Source organism: Pavona decussata, unplaced genomic scaffold (assembly GCF_977016875.1).
Source record: "Pavona decussata unplaced genomic scaffold, jaPavDecu1.1 SCAFFOLD_219, whole genome shotgun sequence".
Classification (NCBI taxonomy): domain Eukaryota; kingdom Metazoa; phylum Cnidaria; class Anthozoa; order Scleractinia; family Agariciidae; genus Pavona; species Pavona decussata.
Window position 1 is genome coordinate 1,016,554 of NW_028145624.1, and position 20,577 is coordinate 1,037,130.

At 37.8% G+C, this 20,577-nt stretch overlaps 1 protein-coding gene across 2 annotated transcripts in view; it reads left to right on the forward strand.

Annotated features, from left to right (window-relative positions):
* Nucleotides 1-11,030, forward strand: part of LOC146459413 (fibroblast growth factor receptor 2-like) — a 38,579-nt gene extending 27,549 nt beyond the window's left edge. Inside the window, exons 6-9 of one of the 2 annotated variants that reach the window (XM_085089619.1) lie at nucleotides 3,502-3,798; nucleotides 5,307-5,696; nucleotides 8,706-8,777; nucleotides 10,678-11,027. In XM_085089619.1, coding sequence (XP_084945745.1) covers nucleotides 3,502-3,761 — 260 coding nt within the window. In that variant the 3' untranslated portion in view covers nucleotides 3,762-3,798; nucleotides 5,307-5,696; nucleotides 8,706-8,777; nucleotides 10,678-11,027. Of the gene's footprint in view, nucleotides 1-3,501; nucleotides 3,799-5,306; nucleotides 5,697-8,705; nucleotides 8,778-10,677 lie in introns of both variants that reach the window. The other variant, XM_085089620.1, reaches the window with a different exon arrangement.
* The last annotated feature ends 9,547 nt before the right edge of the window (nucleotides 11,031-20,577 follow it).

The window sequence follows — 20,577 nt, forward strand, 5'->3', positions numbered from 1 at the left end:
AAAGTGTTTCTGGTTTAATGATCAATTGCACAAAGACAGAAGGAATGTGGATTGGATCCGCTAGGTACAACAAATCGAAACTTTTTGAATCAAATGGCCAGATGAGAAGATAAAGGCACATGGAGTGTATTTTACGTATGATATTAAGCTACTTCACGAAAAGAATGTCACAGAAAAATTAGATTCTATTAAAAATCTCAATATCTGGTCGTTCAGAGGTCTTTCCATTTATAGTAAAGTGACAGTCATAAAATCTTTGCTAATTCCAAACTTTGTTTATGTATCGTCTTTACTTCCGACTCCAAGGAATTGGTAAAAGATTTAAACAGATTGTTATTTAAATTTCTATGGAAAGGTACGGATAAAGTCACCCAAGCGTCGACAATAACTGATTTTGAACATGGAGGCTTAAGAATGATTGACACAGATAGCATGATCGTATCTCTAAGATTAGCATGGCTAAAAAGAATATTCCATGAAAATGGTGGAACATGGAAAAGCTACCTATGTTACCTTCTGGAACGCTTCGGTGGTTTGTTCTTCATTAACTTCAATTATGATTTAAAAGATTATCCAAAATTTTCTCAATTCTATTATGAACTTCTGAGTTGGTGGACACATTTTCGAAACACCTTTGATTCAGAACGTGATTGGTGTCATATAATTTGGAAAAATAAACAGATACGCATTGAGAATGAACCGTTTTACTATAAAAAAGATTTCGAATCTGGTATAATTTTTGTTAAGGGTCTGTTATTTCATTTGAATATTGAAGAGTCATTTAACTGCATTAAACGCAAATTTAGCAAAACGAATCTTTTAATGTGGGCAGGACTTCGTCATTCTATACCAATTAACCTTAAATTAGATACCCCTCAGAATTCTCTAGCACCCACTCCAATTCTAAAAATAAAAAATAACAAAAGAAATCAAGAGATTATTATAATTTGTTAATTAGTAATAAGGCACAATTTCTGAATGCTACTAATAATTTAAGAAGTGAATTCCATTTGTCTACTGACCTGCTGAAACAAGTCTTTAGACTTCCTCATAGCGTTGCTTTTGAACCATACGTGAAAGCTTTTCAATACAAAATATTAAACTCAATTTTGTTCACTAACGTTAAATTGCACAAAATTGGTTTCATAGAGAGTGACCTCTGTAGTTTTTATGAGACAGTACCCGATACATTACACCATTTACTTTTTCTATGTAGTCACTCAAGGCTGTTTTGGTCCAACTTCGAATGTTATTGGCTCTCTTTAATGAATGACAAGATCCAAGTATCACTTCAAGATGTAGTAGTTGGAATAATTTCCTCTCAATAGTCTTCACTTCTAAACTTTGTAAATTTCTTTATTATCATTGGAAAATTGTATTGATGGGACTACAGGAGAGATCCCATGCACCCTGACTGACAGAGATTTAAGGTCAGACTGAAATTGAGGTATGAAATTGAACGTTTCATAAGTTTTAAAAACAAGAATTATAATGAGAATGATGATTATTCAAGAAAGTGACGCAGGCATACTCGGAAAAAACGAAATCCGGGTGCTCCTATCAGGAGTCCAACCTAAGACCTTCCGATTACCAGTTCGGATGCGCTACCACTGAGCTACAGGAGACTCGTGGGAGCTAAGGCCATTAAACTAGGTTCATGGGACAAACATCCTGCATACTGCTAGGATTTGAATGTCGAACGTGTGGTATATGAAAGAAATGTGATGGTATATTTCCAGCCTGGTGAATGAATGAGAATGATGATTATTCAAGAAAGTGACGCAGGCATACTCGGAAAAAAGAAATCCGAGTGCTCCTATCAGGAGTCGAACCTAAGACCTTCCGATTACTAGTTCGGATGCGCTACCATTGAGCTACAGGAGACTCGTGGGAGCTAAGGCCATTAAACTAGGTTCATGGGACAAACATCCTGCATACTGCTAGGATTTGAATGTCGAACGTGTGGTATATGAAAGAAATGTGATGGTATATTTCCAGCCTGGTGAATGAATGAGAATGATGTATTATTCAAGAAAGCGACGCAGGCATACTCGGAAAAAAGAAATCCGAGTGCTCCTATCAGGAGTCGAACCTAAGACCTTCCGATTACTAGTTCGGATGGTCTACTACTGAGCTACAGGAGACTCGTGGCAGCACTTTCTTGAATAATCATCATTCTCATTCATTCACCAGGCTGGAAATATACCATCACATTTCTTTCACATACCACACGTTCGACATTCAAATCCTAGCAGTATGCAGGATGTTTGTCCCATGAACCTAGTTTAATGGCCTTAGCTCCCACGAGTCTCCTGTAGCTCAGTGGTAGAGCATCCGAACTAGTAATCGGAAGGTCTTAGGTTCGACTCCTGATAGGAGCACTCGGATTTCGTTTTTCCGAGTATGCCTGCGTCACTTTCTTGAATAATCATCATTCTCATTCATTCACCAGGCTGGAAATATACCATCACATTTCTTTCAAGAATTATAATATTTTTAAAAGAAATGGACCTTTCCACCTTCTTTGTTATTCAACTAAGTATAAATGTATATATATGTATATATAAATATAAATTTAAGATAGAAAGTGTACCCCTGTGGTACACTTTCTATCAGAATCTTAAATTTATATTTAAATTTCGCTCTCCATGGTTTTACATCGAGCACTCCTGCGACTGAGTGAAGCCATCATTGTATTGTTTCTTTTTGTAAGCAGTTTTGTGTTGTTACAATAAACTACATTTCGTTGCTGGAAAAAAAATAACGTGGTGGTACGCAGAGACGAATCTATTTATTGCCTCGTATAGCGAAGAGGCAGTGCAAAACGATTTAAATATCATTCATAATAACAAACTAGAGTGGGATCAAGTAACCCAAGGAATGGTAGAAGGATGGTAAAAGAAGTGTGCAACAGTGTCTTGTTAAAATTAACAACCTGAAGCTGAAATATTGAATACAGTTGAATATAATTAAAGTTTAGTGTGAATATGGCTTTAGTTCATAAAACCAATAATAACCCACCGATTAATTTCCCAAGTGCTCTAATTGGAGAAAAAAAGAAAAAAAATCCCCGAACCGACTGAGATCTGGGTACAAGATTAGGCACTGCAGTATCAGACAATTACAGTCGTCCGATTTTTAAATAACAGTCCACCGACTTTTTACGGAAAGAAACCAAAGAGAGAACGTCCTTAGTCGTTGTAAACCAATCATGCACAATTAAATACAATCTAGCAAACTAATTAGTTTGCATTTATTTGCCTGCAAGCATCCCGTGAATCAGAGGGTTATAAAATAAGTAAGCTTGCTGTAAATTAGATGATGTTATCGGCTTTTAAAAAGACTGTTCTAAAAATTTCACAGTTCATTTTTCAGACAATCTTTTCGCAGTCTTCGGCAGTATCCTCCGATATAACAGCCGCCTGAAGTGGTTTATGCAATAAAAACACCTTTTTACTAAAACCGCTGCTGTTTTTTTTTTTTTTTTTATTTTTTTTATAGCTCCTCCGAAATTCACTGTACCAACAAAAAAGAAGGCGCGAAATGTAATCGCTGTACCTGTCGGGAATACAGTAAAGCTGGACTGTTCCGCTACAGGAAATCCCCGCCCTACCGTGAGATGGTATAAGGACAGAGCCTTGTTTCATGATGGAAAAAGAGGCTCCAGGCTCTACCTGAGTAAATTTATGACCGTGTTGGTTATGAAGGACGTGGTACCGTTTGATACTGGGAGGTACACTTGTAATGTTAGTAACGCCTAAGGCTGGATCAACCATTCATACAGTGTTGATGTGCACGGTACGATTTATTTTTATGTCGTTTCAGTGCGTCAGGATATCACGTTTTATTATATAGAGATAAGTGTTTTACTGGAAAATACACAACTTGTAAAATTCATACCAAACTACACCCGGGACCCAAGCGGTGTATTTCTATATCGTCACTAGTGAGGATATTGATGACGTCATTTCCCGCTTTTTCACGGTTGTTTATGCAAACTTAACAGTCGATGAAAAATTACAAGCGATAGATTTGTCGATATAATAAAAAAAAAATTACACGGTGACATGATATTAATTTTACTTTCCCGTGTTAAAAGTAATATTTAACCAGTACTCAAAAATAAAATTCATATCTTCACGCCGCCGTGTAATATCCTCTATGTCTGCAAGAGGCCATGACTCATAAGCTCTTGACGTTTTTATCTACATTACCTAATGATTCGATTTAGCGCCCGGGGCGCTTATTTACTTTTGTTACGTCAAGGAAGGGCGCTAATTTCTTTTTTGAGAAACTGAACAACCGAATGTGCGAAACAAAATTTTAATATATTTATTGGAAAAGGAACAATAACAAACATAGGGTGAATGTTCAGTTAATATGAAGGAATTTTGAAAATCACTACTCTATTCGACGTCGATAGCCTCAGGATCACTTGAATAAATAATAAAGCTTTCTGGTGAGCAGAAAATACAGAATAGGTACGCTTATTGGAAGAAAGGTCCTTTTACGTAACAGGGGGCACTTATTACCAAAAACACTTCCGAAAGGGAACGCTTGTTAGAAGGAGGGCACAAAATCGAATCATTACGGTAGTATATTGGCAGTATAAAATAACACGATTCATTTTTCTTAGATAGTGTCGCTAGACTGACGGAGAATTTTAAGCCGACGAGCCTTTACATTTGCAATATGTTTGTGTTTAGCCGCCATCTTGGAACACAGAAATTTGGAAAATGATAGAGGGTAAATTCCGGAGGGGGGACTCTCATATGAAAGGAGCGGGGATGCTCGTTGGAAATTTTGACCAATCTGGGGGTGGCCCAAGCTTTCTTTGACCCTTAAAAGACACTATTTCAAAAACAGGCAAATAAAAAATATACAGACTTTTCTCGTGCAACCCTAAACGAGACCATCACGGCTAAATAAAATGGCGTCCTCCCCAGAACACATTAAGTGAGACCAAAATATGAAATTTACACCTCTAAGCGAGACGACGAGCATCCCTGCTCCTTTCACATGAGAGTCTCCCCGTCCCCCGGGGGGTAAATTAGCCCAGCAAATGTGCGCTCTTAGCTGCCTCCTTCCCCTCCCCTCCCCTCCCCTTCCCTCCCCTCCCCTCCCGACCCCTACCCTACCCTCACCTCACCTCACCTCCTGTCTCGCTTCGCTCTCCGGCTCGTAACTCGCGGCTTCGCGAGACAACTAAGAGCGCATGTTCTCAGGATAACAGTGAATGTGAGCGAGGAGGGGGAAGGAAGAATGATGGATTCAGAAAACTCCTCCTGTCTTCCTTTCTCTTTCAGGACGAGTTCGTGCAAAGCCAGTGGTCTTGCCGACGAAAAATGTAACATTGTTCGTGGGTGAAAACGCAACTCTATTGTGTAGAGCATTAAGTGATTCCATGCCCCATTTCCAGTGGCTGCGATGGTTTTCGTCTCCTTCCAACAACAACAGTAACAATTCGTATATACAGCACCCTCACTATACCTATGAAGTTATAAAACAAGTCGAACAAAAGGACAACCAGCATCTGGTTTTGCCTACAAGACATGGCAACAAGTTTGGTTTCCATGGAGCTAAGTTGACTCTGGTCAATGTTACCAAGAAAGATGAAGGAAAGTACACTTGTATTGTGGGAAATGCCGTCGGTTAGGCTGTAGAGCAGGCCTTCATCGTTGTTCGCGATTGGTCAGGTGAGAAAATCAACAAATAAATGAGTAAACAGATGTTAATTACAATTTAACGAATTCTTACCTGCAATATAATATTTAAAAAATTATTCCACGAGCGCGCGTTGACTCTGGTCAATGTTACCAAGAAAGATGGAGGAAAATACAGTTGCATAGTGGGAAATGCTGTGGGGTACGCAGTCGAGCAAGCTTTCATCATCATTCGTGGTAGGTGGTAATAATATAGTCAAACTTCTTGTTTTAACAACCACTAAACTGAATTGTAGGAAGCATCCATCCATCATGGCCGCTGAGAGGTTTTTGCTAAGAACAGGTCTTGGTGTTCAGTGTACCCTAACTTGAATTGACGAAGGGCGATGATGGTACCGAGCACAAGCTCATTTTCTTTTTGCAGATGCTTTCTCAGGCTGCTTAAGGTTACCGTATACCTTAAAGTGCCCCTAACCCTTCAATTTGTTTTCTTTTGGTAGATTTCCATATCTTTCAAGAACTCATTTTCGAAAAAAATTTTGAGAAATATTGAATCCTTTTCTTTTTACGAGCACTAGAAGTGAAGGCAGTCTTGTCGATATTTTCACCTATCGTTCGCATTAGTCCCCCACTCGGCCAAATACGGAGCGTGACGTAAGAAAAGGATATCGTGCAAAAATATCCGAAGATTCGCGGTAGTGCTTCAATTGTAAACAGAAAAAATGGTTAAAGAATGTGTGGTTTTTGGATGCAGCAACTCTCGAAATGTAGAGAAAGGAATCAGCATGCATAAGATTCCTTCTGAATCCTTCTGGTGTCCTGTTCTTACGTCACAGCTAAGAAAGTGTCAAATATCGGACGCTTCTCATTGGCTCGTTCCTAATGAGCCCACGAGACAAACATTTGTCCAGCGGGGCTTAAAGCGCGCAAAAATTTAAAAATTTCAGTAACTTTTAGCGCTTGTAAAATGAAAAGGATTCAATATTTCTAAAAAAAAAATTCGAAAATGAGTTCTTCACAGATATGGAAATCTACCAAAAGAAAACAAATTGAAGGGTTAGGGGCACTTTAAGAGGTGTCTCGCGTCCAAGCGATGTAGCGCGTCCGGCTGTAGATATATTAACCCCTATATCAAATTAAAGCTTATAGAGCTGGCTATCAAACTATACCAAGAATTTTAAAATGAAATGAATTGCCGAATTTTTCACGACCTCTAAATGTGAGCGTCCGAATCACCTTCTGAATTACGAGGCAAAGCGAATTTTGTTTTTCGCTAATTTAATTTGCTCCTCAGTTTCCGGACCCAAAGCGCTGAAAAAGCGTGTCTGGGTTTTGCCATTTTCAATTGCAGTGAAAAGTTACAGAACATTTTCTAAATAGGGTTAAAAAAAAAATGTGGAGTGATCGTACAAAAATCGCTCTCGGAGAAAAAATATTTAGAAAGAAAAAATTCGTAGATACATTTTTTTGTTTCTATGTTAAACTAGCTACTGTCCAAATTTGAAGGCAAACGAACAAATTTCCTTTGAGTTTCAGCTCTTTAAAGTGTCCCCTTCAAGTGAAAAATTGATTCGAGAAAACAGCGCTTAAAATTCGACAACTCATTTTATTTCAAAATTCTTGGTATAGTGTCATAGCTAGCTCTATAAGCTTTAATTTGATATAGGGGTTCAGGTATCTACAGTTTAAACCGGACGCGGTACATCGCTTGGACGCGAGACACCTCTAAAGGTATACGGTAACCTTACTCAGTTGTGTATATATAGAACTCCCCTCTGAAATAGTCTTAATCTTTTAAACCTTTGGTCCTCACAGCTGATTCTATATTCTCAGCTCCAAACATAATGTTTCAAATATTTCTCATTTACTTTCACCCGACGTGCGAGGTTTTCTGTCATAGCAAGTTTTCGGTTTTTCAAGTCTATTATGGGCTATAGTGTCCGTCCGCTGTCTTCTACTGTCAGTGCTCCCTTATAGAAAGGAAATTTTCCACAGTTTACGACTCAATCTGGTACCCAGATTCCAGTTCCCCAGAGTCTGTCCTGGTAACCAACTGCTGACCAAAGAGCCTGAGGAATCTTGAGAGTGGTGCCGGATCACTTGTAGACTTGAGGACTCTGGGCACGAGATTGTTTCTGACTATGCAAGAAAAGCAGATCTTACCAAAGGCTATTGAAATCCAAAAAGAAAATGGTTGGACACTGACGCTTTTTCAGTGTTAACTTAGGACGTTGCCTTTTGTTGCTGCGCATACGTTCTGCGTATCTCGAGATACTTGGGTCTTCCATGGGTGGTGTCTACCAATACAGGAATATTTTTGGGTGGCTTAAAACTATGCGGAGAAAGTAGAACTTAGCAAGTGCCCTTGGTATCCCAAAAAAAATTGAGGGGTAACCTTGTATTTTTCGAAGATAATAAAGCTTCAATTTAATAAAAAAGGCCATACATTGCTTTGTATTTTAGCACTTTGTAGAATTATTGTTTCTTGTTTCTTAATTATGTCTAAAAAAAATGCACGGTTACCCCCAGGTTTCTTTTTGGATTTCAATAGTCCTTGCTAAGATCTGCTTTGTCGGCATAGTAATAAACTGCGCAAAAATACTTCTGTATTAGTAGGCACCGTCCTCAAGTAACAATAATTCTGAACAGCTTTAAAATGTATAGCAATGTATGGCATTTATTTTTTAACTATGAATTTGTGAATAAACGGTTATTATTATTATTATTATTATTACTATTATTATTATTATTATTATTATTATTATTATTATTATCTTTTTATTTTCTTTTTTTTATATAATATAGTTTGATGGTTTATCGAATACTTTTTAAATTTAAATGATTGAATGTAATGATTATGTAAATTATTATTATTATTATTATTATTATTATTAACAAATTGAAACTTTACAATCTCCCAAGAAATTAGTTTCTTGGACCATCCCTAGATGCGCAGAACTTATGCGCAGTAGCAAAAGAAGGCATTGTCTGTAAATTAATAAAACCATATTTAAATTGTTGCTCATATTTTATGTCAAACAGACCGACATGCACAAGACAGAAATGTGTCGCAAAACGACAAAAATACCTTCGCTACATCAGTAGCGCCAGTGGGTGAGTGAGTAAATAAATAGCAAAAAGAAATTTACTTCTGAAATATAAGCAAAGCCTTTTAAAAACAACTGCTTTAAAGAAATGACCAGATGAAAGATAATTTAACCGGGCTCCCGTGTATTATTTCATCGGGCTAAGTCTTCTATAGTATCCTCACCATTTGAAATGCGCTCAGTAAATCAGCTATAGCGTTCCGACAGTTAAATTGCACTTTTAAATTTACTTAAACTAGAACAAAATTTGAACAGAATAGAGCTGAGCTAGAAGCCAAATCTGAGACAACCATTCAAAAACCTTCAAATTGGAACATATTATGAGAGACTGTATCTACTGACAGAAAAAAACTACTGAACTGGGGACAGATTCATGAAGGCCACCTACTGTTAAGATATATCTTTGTTTCTTAACAGTTTAATGGCCTTAGCTCCCACAAGTCTCCTGTACAGTCAGTGTTAGAGCATCTGAACTAGTAATCGGAAGGTCTTAGGTTCGACTCCTGATAGGAGCACTCAGATTTCCTTTTTCCTAGTATGCCTGTGTCACTCACTGAATAATACATCATTCTCAAGAAATGATAATTAGCATACATTTTAACTAAGGAGGGTTTCGTGAGTTCAGTCAGGATATTTTTTGGTCATTCAAGAAGGTTTCTAACAGGAGGACACTAGGATGAAGTATTCAAGCACTTTTAAGGAATCTTGCCATTAATTTTTTTCATTGCAAATTCAAGCTGAAGCAACAACAACACTTTATTTACCTTTTTTTAAACAAGTATTTATATTAAAACAAAAACAGCTTAGAAAAAAAAGGGAAGGGTACTGCCAACCTGAAATTACTATTGGGTTAAAAATGCCAGGTTGCCAATAAACAAATTATTTATGCAAATTTATTTATGGTTGTGGTCGAACGCACATACACTTAAGTAATATAATATATTATAAAGAAAAAAAGAAAGAAAAAGGAAGCCAAACATCACACCAGTAAACTATTACATTAAGGAGAAAAAAAAGGAAAAGTTTATAAATATGAGAAAATATCAAACTAAAGCGTAAAACTGAAGCGTAAAATTCACGCTTCATGCAAACGTGCTTGTGATATGTGCTTATTTGACAGAGCTTCCCTACTTTGTAAGATTTAGTCCTCTCTTCCTCTTTGGACTAACTGCAAGCCATGCGTTGTTTTCAGCGGAGCTAGATCGTTGTGGTCGAAAAAAATTTCCAAGTCCTTTGTAAATGCACTGAAGCGCACGAATCTCAAAAATGACTTGACTAAAAAAGTTAGGAGTTTAAATTTAAAAAAAAAAAACTAACGGCGTTAATTGAAATCGCAAGCCTGGTTTTTGCGTTTTCGAAAACAAAATCTAGTTTCCAAAGATCTAGTAGGAGAACAAAGATTTTCCGGAAACGATGTTTACAAAATTCAAGCGCGAGACCTTGCGACAAGGGCTCATGCATGCGTAGACGTTATTCAGTTCTGTCTCTTCTTACCAGAAGAACGGTGCATTTGGATAGCAGTTTGGAAACATGCAAATAAAAATTGATTGGCTGAAGGCCTAAAATTGCGTCACGCTTTTGCACACGATGTAGATAGTGGACACGCGATGCGATTGTGCACTCACTGTCGCAGGCGTACGTCAAAAAGGCCATTGACTTCAAATGATTTTGCATGTAATGTTGCACATTGGCTTGCCAGCAAGGTGCTAATTTGCCGGTTGCGTGCGATGTTGTACCGAGCCTTTATTCTCAAGCGTTGGATTGGATATACAAAAAATAAATAGTGTTTATGCTTCCTGCACTTGATGTGATGTGGTGAGCCCCTAAGTACAGTAAGCATAAACCAAACCTTATTTCAGTGGACCAGTTTCCGTCCAAGCCTTCACCTTTCTTATTTCCTCGAATAGCTACGCTGAGACCGGAAGTGAGTGGTCGAAGAAGCGAGGAGCATGAAAACGAAAGAAGATTGATCAGAAGGTTCAAGTACCTTGGTGCCGCGATTGGAGTGTCGGTGGCCGCAATCATTGCCCTGGTTTCCGTCCCCGCGTGGTTTTGCTGGCGAATGAAGAAACGCCGAGCTTCTGCGAGGAGTCGCCGCCCTGATATCGATTCCATTCTTCCGAGATACGAAGTGAAGAATGAGTACGTTGTGCTACCAGACTTCAAATGAAGTTAAATACAGTCAAACCTCAGATTTAAATTAAAATTAACTAGTAACTGGTTAACGTAATATAGATGCAATTTATTTATAAATTTTTTCTTCCATCTTTGGACCAAATGAATAGTCCAATCCGTGATAGGGATGTAGCCGTTAGGAGAGGTTCCACTTTAGTCTCCAAAGACTCAGATTTAAATAAAATTAACTATGTAGTAACTGTTAAACGTAATATAGATGTGCAGTTCATGTCTGAATTTTGCTCTCTCTTTGAACCAAATGAACTTTTCAATCCGTAGTAGGAAGGTGACCGTTAGGAGAGGTTCCACTGTTGCCTTCAAAAAGTCAAAACCTGCATCACTGAAGTATATATCACTGAGCTCAAACAAAATTCCCAATGGGCGCGATAGTTCAGTTTATAATTAGTAGAGCACTGTACCGGTTATGTTTTTCCGGCCGGGTACTCCAGTTTATCCATGTCGAACAAACCTATCATTTCCAAATTCCAATTAGATCGTCCTCGTCAAGGTAAGCTCTATGCGTTAGATACCGCTGCCACACCGCATTAGAAAAAGAAAGCTATTGTTCGATTTTTCTCTGCGTCCTTAGCCGGCTGCATGGACTTCCTTTCTATATTTTCATTTCACTTTTTGGCTTAAGGGAAAAGACAATTGCCTCTAAGTCCTTGGGAATCATCTTAGGTGACGTAATGAACATTAAAATAAATAAATAAATAAATAAATAAATAAATAAATAAATAAATAAATAAATAAATACTTATTATTTGCCTGGCGTTCCTACAACCAGAGAAGACTGTTGGCAGCCTAAGTTGAGCCCGTTAGGGCCGAAACTGACAAGCGGTATTTATCGTCACACGTGTTACACATGGATATGAATATATGAAACATATATTTGAACTGCGGTTGACAGATTAAATAGAAGAAAGGCCCTTTTAGTAATTTACGAAACTTTAGCAGTTGCGAAATCAAAGAAAGCCTGAAAAAAATTCAGGCTTCGACAGGATTCGAACCCGTGGCCTCTACGATGCCGGTGCAGTGCTCTATCAACTAAGAGCTGGTCATATTGTGAGTTCAGAATATACCCGTGAAAAATGAATAAATGAATATGAATATATGAAAAATATTATTTGAACTTCGGGTGACAGATTAAATAGACAGAAAGTTAGTACGCAACTTATTTAAGCAGTTGCGAAAAGAAAGCCTGGAAAAAATTCAGATTTGAACGGGATCCCGGTCAATAACAACTTTTATTAAGGTTGATAGAAAATGTTAACGAGTTTTAGAATCATTTTATTGGCAGCTTTTTTACCGTGGCAAACTATTTGGTGACATCTGCCTTATAATATTTTTTGGCCACGCGCCCACTGCTTGACCTTAGGCCCAAAACAGTAAAATGTTCAGCTAAATGTTACTTTTCGCGTCGTTGTAGGTTACCTTTCTAAAAATGAAGCTCGGATTTCGATTGTTTGGTTATTATTCTATGCAGAAATGTTAAAATGTTTCAAATTTGCGAAAAGCAAGCAGCGTACTTTTGTTTATGAAGTAGTTAGACTCCAGCTAAATTCTCTAAGGGAATTGTATGCCTGCCACGCACGCGACAGTCTTAAAAGCGGTTGCAAGTCAACGCATACGCGTATTGGCCAAAAGTACGAGCGGATTTCGAAAGCCTAGGGTCTAGCAATTATTTTGATACCAAAATTATATTAGTCAGAGAAGGATAACCCGCGTACTTTGGCCATTTTGGACAAGCATGTCGCTCGTGGCGGCTGGAATCGTGAAGCGTGTCTTCTACTTGGCCTACTGATTCTTGTATCAGTATCTGCGTCATTCTATAACATTTATTTCTATTCCTCAAAAAAATTATATTGAATAAAACGACACTTTCTGATACAATAAATGTTTCGATGTGGCTCACATTGTATTAAAAGTATCCTTCACAAAAAAAGAAAACCGTTTTACTAGCCATATGATTTTCTTCCAAGAAATCCCGTTGAACGTTCCCCAAAATTTTAATCCGTTAGACCCCAGTATCAACAATCATGTTCTCCTCACAGTCATTCATGTATTTCTCATACTACTAGTAGGGAGAGTAAGTTTAAAAATTACATTAAAATTTTGCTGATCATTTCTTTATTCTCATAAACTGAATGGTTGATCAAACGGTGACACTGTTAAGAGAGGTTAGTTGTTGATCAATGTTGGGGCTTTTAAGCCTTTAAAAAGGGTTGATAGCAAGGCCTGCCTTAAGTACCTGAAGTCGCCTGTCGCACTGCATTTTGCTGAGGGAGATTTGTGACCAAGTCACACAGATTATAGACTACATGTACATTAGCTATGGATGAGTAATTTGCTTACTCACCTTTTATCATAATGTAGGATTTCACAAATTTATATAGACATAGATGAGTATTGTGGTCCCCAATAACGCTAAATCTTCTTGAAAAAAAACATCCACAGAAAATAAAAAAAACCTGTGATCACAAAAGTGTCCATGACGGCGCCTTGAAAGCCAAGGCCAGTTCTTTAAAAATGATGCAGCCCAGGAGGAAATACAGGCCTCGAGCTGGACTCGATGTTCTGTTTTCACACAATAAGGAAATCTAAGAAACCACGACAGCAACACCGACGAAAACTTCGCTTGAAAAAATATAAGTTCTCGTTACTTGTACTACTAAGAGATTATTCCAATTCGTTCAACTTGTACAATGTAGCCGAACTATCCTGTAACAGAATAGGTGGCAACGGCGTTCACGTTGAGACAGACAATGAAAAATTCACCGTCGAGTGCTCACGTTCTTGGTTGGCCGAGTCCGTACAGCAAAGAAATACCAAAATTTATAGGACACGTGCAGGGCATTTGTTTTCATCATTTAAATCATATTGTTTTGTGACGTTCTCGTTGTCGTCGCTGTAGTAGCTTCTTAAACTGACTCCCTGATATGAAACAAAAGCGACTGCCGAGCAATGCCTTACCAAGCTAGGAAGGGCACAGTTATCCTCATTAAAACATCATATTTTGACATTTCTATGCGAAAGAACCTGACATAGAATCCTTCAGTAATTATATATATTGATTCGCTTGCAACAAAAAGCCCAGTAAGTCAGTTAAAAAAATGTATTTTACTTTGTACTTGCCATTAAAATCAGACAAAGAAGGTTCTGAAAGCTATAAAGGATAGATTGAACCATGCGAAAGAAAAAAATTGATGAGGTCAAAATTAAATTCGAAAATATGCGACTACTTCCCTAAAGGTTAAAGTTAGCTCTGAAAAGAAACAAATCGTCATCTGATGAAAACAAAACTCAGGAAGGATAATCAAACTCATTAATTAGTTAGCTGTCGGAAGCACATTTCCAAGAAACACTTTGCAACTTTAAGCCAGTTTATCTACTTGATAAGGGCCCGTTTAATGTAGTAAGCTTCTCAGTCATCTTTAGTTTATGTCACTATTTCGGATAAGTTTAATCTCACTGTTTTTTATCGTGATGGGCCTTGACTAGAATCCGCTATTTTAATTTTTTTTTTAATAGAAAAAGAAGCGGCCTACTTGATAAATGATGACATCACCCACTGCACGACCAATGAGGCACAAGGCTCGGGCATGCGCTCTTCATATATAATGTTGGTGATTATTTTCGACGAATACAGCGATCTCGAGTCAGTTTTCCAGTGATTTTTGCGTGTCAAATGTCGCTTGATCGGCGTAAGGTTTGCGTCGATCGATTGAAGACAGACGTAATCACTCCATGCGAGCTGTTCCGACTGCTGATGGCATAAATCGAGTAAAAGAAGGAATACTTTTGATCCAGTTCAGACGGAGCCGGAAATATAGTATAAATAAATTCCTAGTATGCTAAGTAATTCTGGGTTAACGTCTTCCCAGAATCCGCATTTGTATAAAATGCCGCGAGCTACTCGTCCTGGTTGGTCGTCCTAACTCGCATGCAGAAGTCAGTCGGTTACCAGTTCTTTTGGCGCTAAACTCCTGAACCTTGCCTTTTCGAAGTCGTGGGCTCATTGTAGTTCTGATACGGAGCTTCTTGCTGTCATCTTTGGCTACCTTCTGCCTTAGGCATAGGAAAATCTCGTAAAGCAAGAAAATGTACAGAGCAACAACCATCAAAGCATCGAGGTTTTCCATATTTTTTCGGCTCAAATCGCAAATAAAGTCGACCCAGTTTCTGCGTATAAACCGCCAGCCATTTTTGTTCTTCGGCGTTGAAAGGGTTATGAATTGTAATCACAATCTGGTCGAATTCTTGGTATAATTACGCGAAACCTCAGGGACATTTGCAGAGTAATTACCGTCGATTCGCTGAGAAGTTTGTCATTCTTATTTATACTTGCACCTGTTTGAAGCAAGTTCTGTATAGAGCAACTTATATCATAGCCTTCAGAAATTTTAATTTCTTAAATAAAGCGTGGTCCGTAGATATAGAGATAGGAAAGAGCGATTGTAATATTGGAAGCCTTCGGGTCTTTCCGTGCTTAATTCCACTGACTAAATTATAAGGAGTTTCTTCAATGTAATAATAGCTTGACAAGGTAAATCCCTGGTCTTAGTGTTCTACTGAAATCAGTATTATCACAACAAGAAGTGATTAAATATTGATGAGAAAAATCTGTGGCCTTTTCTACTATTTTTAGCCTTAAATTCGTACCCTGAGGCCATCAATTTTTAATATATTGTTGCGAATATCTTTTTAAATGGACTTAAATTTTCGTAGACTCTTAACGTTTCATTAGCCTCTATGTCGAAGAAAGGTGCATACACTTTTAAGACGGAAGGACAGTATTTTTAAAACCTCTCGATTAACAATATGGGCGATTTGAGAAACCTTGCTACAGCTTCTGTGCTGTCAAAAATATTGTTTCTGTCGTAGACTTTTCAATTACCCAATGTTGTCACAAAAAAGACAACACAAAAGCCAAAATGACATGATACGGCATGGAAAATGGCGGACACGAAAGTTGCCATAGAATAGCAGTCAATTGTCTGATATATTTCTCAACATGAGACATGAGACAATTTTATGTGGGAAAATTCAGTAAATGCAAGCTGACAGTACAATGGAAAAGATATTGTCTTTCGCTTTGTCCTAGCTGTAACTGGGCCTCCTAGTTAGCTTTTGTTCCAGATTTGAAATGGCATTTGAACATGAACACGCGCGTTTTACACCGATTAGAAGGCATCGCTTTTCCTCTAATAAATCCCTACAGTTTTAGCTGGAATACAAGAATACCAAACTAAGAAAAATATAAAAATTAAAAACAACCAATTAACATTTTATCAGATTAAGAGAAATTAAACAAAAAATAAATGAAAAATAAAAACACACATTATATTGATTTCAATATCATGCTTTTGTTTAGCCAATTATTTAATTTTATATTCATAAACTTTTTATTCAAACTATATTTTTAAGATTGTTAATCGGTAGATTTTTTCATGAAAGTCAAAGGTATCAGTAGTGTTGGTTTGGGATGTTTTTAACACAGTTAATCTATGTTCCACGGAGGCCACCAATCGGGAACAGCCTAAGGGTGTGAGGAATCAGTAATTGTTCTTACTTTTGCAGTTTTTATCGTTTTTAATGTATTTTCAGGCCCTAAGACAAAATAAACTTTTATCTGAACAATAACAATTAAAAGTAAAGAAAACAAAATAATGCACCCTTCCTTGAGCGAATAGATTTTTGTCCTTGCTTTTCGCGTTTCTTCCACTGGATCTGACTCCGGTAAAACCACCAGAGCTGACGATCACGAAATCCTTTTTTAACGTGTTTAAAATCGCAGGTCCCAAACTATTTCTTGGGAATTTTTTTCCACAGAAATGTCTTAACTATATTTCTGGTTTTAGCTAATATGTTGAACTTATAAATTTGCCTCGGTTGAGGCTACAGTGGCCGTGATGGGCTTGGTTTTAGTCTTGTCCTCGGTTAATCATTTCAAGCTAAAGAACAAACAACAAGGACTGTACCAAAAAACATAGCAAAACATTTAAACAGTACGTGTATGAATATGTCGGGAAAACTCCCCGAAATTCACCTTACGGAAAAAAGATGGCGGCTGTACATTTTACCACAATAAACTAACAAAGCCAAAAGGCACATAGAAAGCCATATCTGTTTTTTTTTTTTACGAAATTCGTCGCTGTACTAACAACATTGTGCATGCTAGGTTTGAAGTTTTTTGAGCGGTTTTAGAGATTTTGTGCGCTAAGAATTATGGGTAAGTGTACCAATTGCCATCTTGTTCGCCGAGTATGGTGGATAAGGGATGACTGTTTGCATATGAGACATGTTTAAAGTCTCATAACTTTGTCACCATCCAACTAAACACCACCAACTTCGGAAGAGACATAGGGTGCGTTTCTTTGGCCGGAAAATCTGAATCCGGATTTTTGATCCAAGATCACTCGGATCATGGTATATCAAAGGAACCGACAAATCCACTCTGGGTAAGGATTCGTCGGTTCCTTTGATGCACCTTGATCCGATTGATCTTTGATCAAAAATCCGCATTCGGATTTTCCCAAAGAAACGCACCCTAAAAGAGTTGTCACGAGTTGCAAAAATGTCAGAAATTGTGTTAAAACTTGTCGTATACTTTTGTTACAGTAATATTACGAACGGTATTTTGTTATCAACGTTAGCAAAAGAATTCGGATCACTTTCTGCATTTCTCTCAACTCAGGAGTTTCTTTTATCGCTGCGTTTCCCTGCTTCCCTTAAATAAGAAGCAAATTTAAGGGCACATTCATGCGGCACACTTAACACGCCGAATTCGGCTAGTTAGAAGGCAGTCCTTTGCAGTTCTAATTCTCACAAGAGCAAATTATTGAAAGTTCTCCTCAAAAAACCGCCAACATATTTTGATCAACACATTTTGATCAACGGAGGACAGACTGTGCTGCTTTGGAAGAGAGCCGCCAATGGGTGATCTCTCGATCTTCAGTTTCAATGCATTCCTTCCTCGTGATCTGCCCAAAGATTGTTTAAAGCAGGCACACTATCCTGCGGTCATTTATTGTAAGATCCAGACGACAGATGTTTTTATTTTCATCTTAGTAAAAGAAAGCACACGCACATTGCAATTATCAATAGCAACTCTGTATGAATGGACTAATTCGCTCATGAATGTATTATGAATGCATTGCTAACTGAATTCAAGAAAGTTTCACAAGGATTTCCACTTAAAGTACATCGCTGCATTACAATTATCAACAGCGACTCTGCATGCACTCATTCGTTTGTGAATTTACTATGAACACATTGATAATTCAAGAATGTATTTTAATAATTTTATTTAAAAATAGGCACCCGGGACCAATAGAGGGCCGTACGGTAATGAAAATCCGCACGGCTGATTTTGTGAGTATTTTAGCAGTGAGAATAGTCCAGTTTATACATCAGTCAATTCCGACAGTGTTCGTCCCTACCCCGGTGTTTTTAGCTTTGGCATGGCCTGAATAAATATTATGGCAATGAAGGTAAACCCAGAAACGAAGAAATAAACTTTTTTCTACACCGGTCCGCGGTGTATTTGAACGGTTCGTTTCCACAACGGGGCATTTGCCAGTTTGTTTTTCCAAAAGCGTTGCGGGGATGGGTACAATCTCGTACAAAGAATCCTCAGGCTCTTTGGTTGGCGGTTGGTCGCCAGGAACGCTCTGGGGAACTGGAATTTTATTACCGCAGTATTTCTGTGGTAAACAACGCAAGCCGTTACGAGGCAGCCAATAAAAAAAATTTAAATAATATTCAAGTTCCACAGAGTCTCTCCTTGCGACCAACCGCTTGCCAAAGAGCCTGAGGACTCTGGGTACGAGATTGGGATGAGTTCTGCTGGAAATGGCTGATTCAATACAGTTGCAACCTCGTCCCCAAGTTCTTCGCGATATTCAAAATGGCCGACGACGGCGAAGACCCTGATACTCCTCGAATTGTTGAGTATTTTGTCACGTGAAAACCTCAGCGAAAATGAAACTCAAGGGTATGTCACTTGACAAAATTCTCCACTTCGTAGAGGAACTCCGATTTTTTAAAAGACGGTGCCTGCTAAATCAAAGGTAATTTTGCTCGTTTTGTGGCTATGCAGGGAAATTAGATCTTACCAAAGACTGTTGAAATCTAGATATGTAAGTATTTTAAAGCATTCTAGAATTGTTGGTGCTTAGTTACATCTGAAAAAATGCGCGGTTACCCATAATTTTCTTTCTGGATTTCAATAGCCCTTGCTCAGAACTGCTCTTCCCGCATATCCATAAACCGCGCAAAAATACCTCTGTATTCAGGGAGGCACCGTGCCACCGTCCTTAAAGGGGCAGTATTATGGGAGATATCATGATTTTTGGCCAAAATTCACAAAATTTAAACTTTGAACACTGTGTAAATCAATTTCTAAATCGATAATTTAAAGAAATATTAATAGTGATTCTGAGACGAAAGGTTGAACAAAAATATAGTACAACCAGCAATTTTTAGTGCGTTACGACGACGAAATTTGAAAACGTCTGGCAGAAGCTTTCAAATTTGAACCACTATTTATTTTGGCCAACTGCCGGCGAAAATATCCGTGGATAGTTTCTTTCCGTTCTGATAGACTTTTAATGGAATTTTGTCATTATATCTTGGCTGCTATCAACCAAATAGCGTCTTTTTGATTTTCAATGTGTTACTAAAAACAGCGTGATACTGTCCCTTTAAGTAGAAAGGGAAAACACCTATGGGGGCGTTTATTAGGCACAGTCGCCTGAGTGAGCATTTGTCATACTGCACTAAAATCCATTGAATATAGTGTTAAATTCCTGACAGCTGATACAAACGAATATCTGAAGCAAATTCACCTGTTGTATTTCGACCGATACTACTACAACCTCACCTTGATGTGCTGTTTCTCTGATTGGGCTGTGAAATGGATTTCAAACCATTGTTGAGAGAAGGTGTTAGGCGTTTGATATAGTACGCCCCTTTGTATAGGATAAGATTTCTGTTGAGAAGATTCCAACATTTACGCAGTTGTGAACATATAATTTTCATTTATAATTTGTGTAATTCACCGGATACTTTAAATACTGACAATCCTTCATCTGCTCTTTCTTGTAACAAGGAACATTTCACACAACTAGTCTGCAACAACACCACAGTTTTAGACTGCAACCACAACTGGAATCTTCTCCTTTATATAACGAGACGTATCGTATCAAACGCCTAACACTTTCTCTCAACAATGGATTAAAATCCAGCCGAGAACTTTGCCTTTTCTCGTGAGTACACTTTTTGTTTCGCTTTCTTATTGTTGTTAACACACCATTTTTAAAAGACCTACCTTGTATGCATATTTTTAGTCTGATGATGATATAGTGCGTACCGAAATATAACTTATTTCCAACTTAGTTTCTGCCATTTGTTTTCATTCTCCATGTGCTATATAACCTCCTACGGCAGGGGAAGATGGAATGATGAACGCTGTTACTAACATTTGGTTAATATCTAGTTAATTTTCACGTTTGAACAATTTTTGTACATATTTTTAACACCCTTGTTTTTGTAATGAATTTCTTTTTACTTTTGTAAAGCGCAGGCCCGTGGCAGGGGGGGCTTGAGCCCCCCCAGAATTTTTGGAAGTT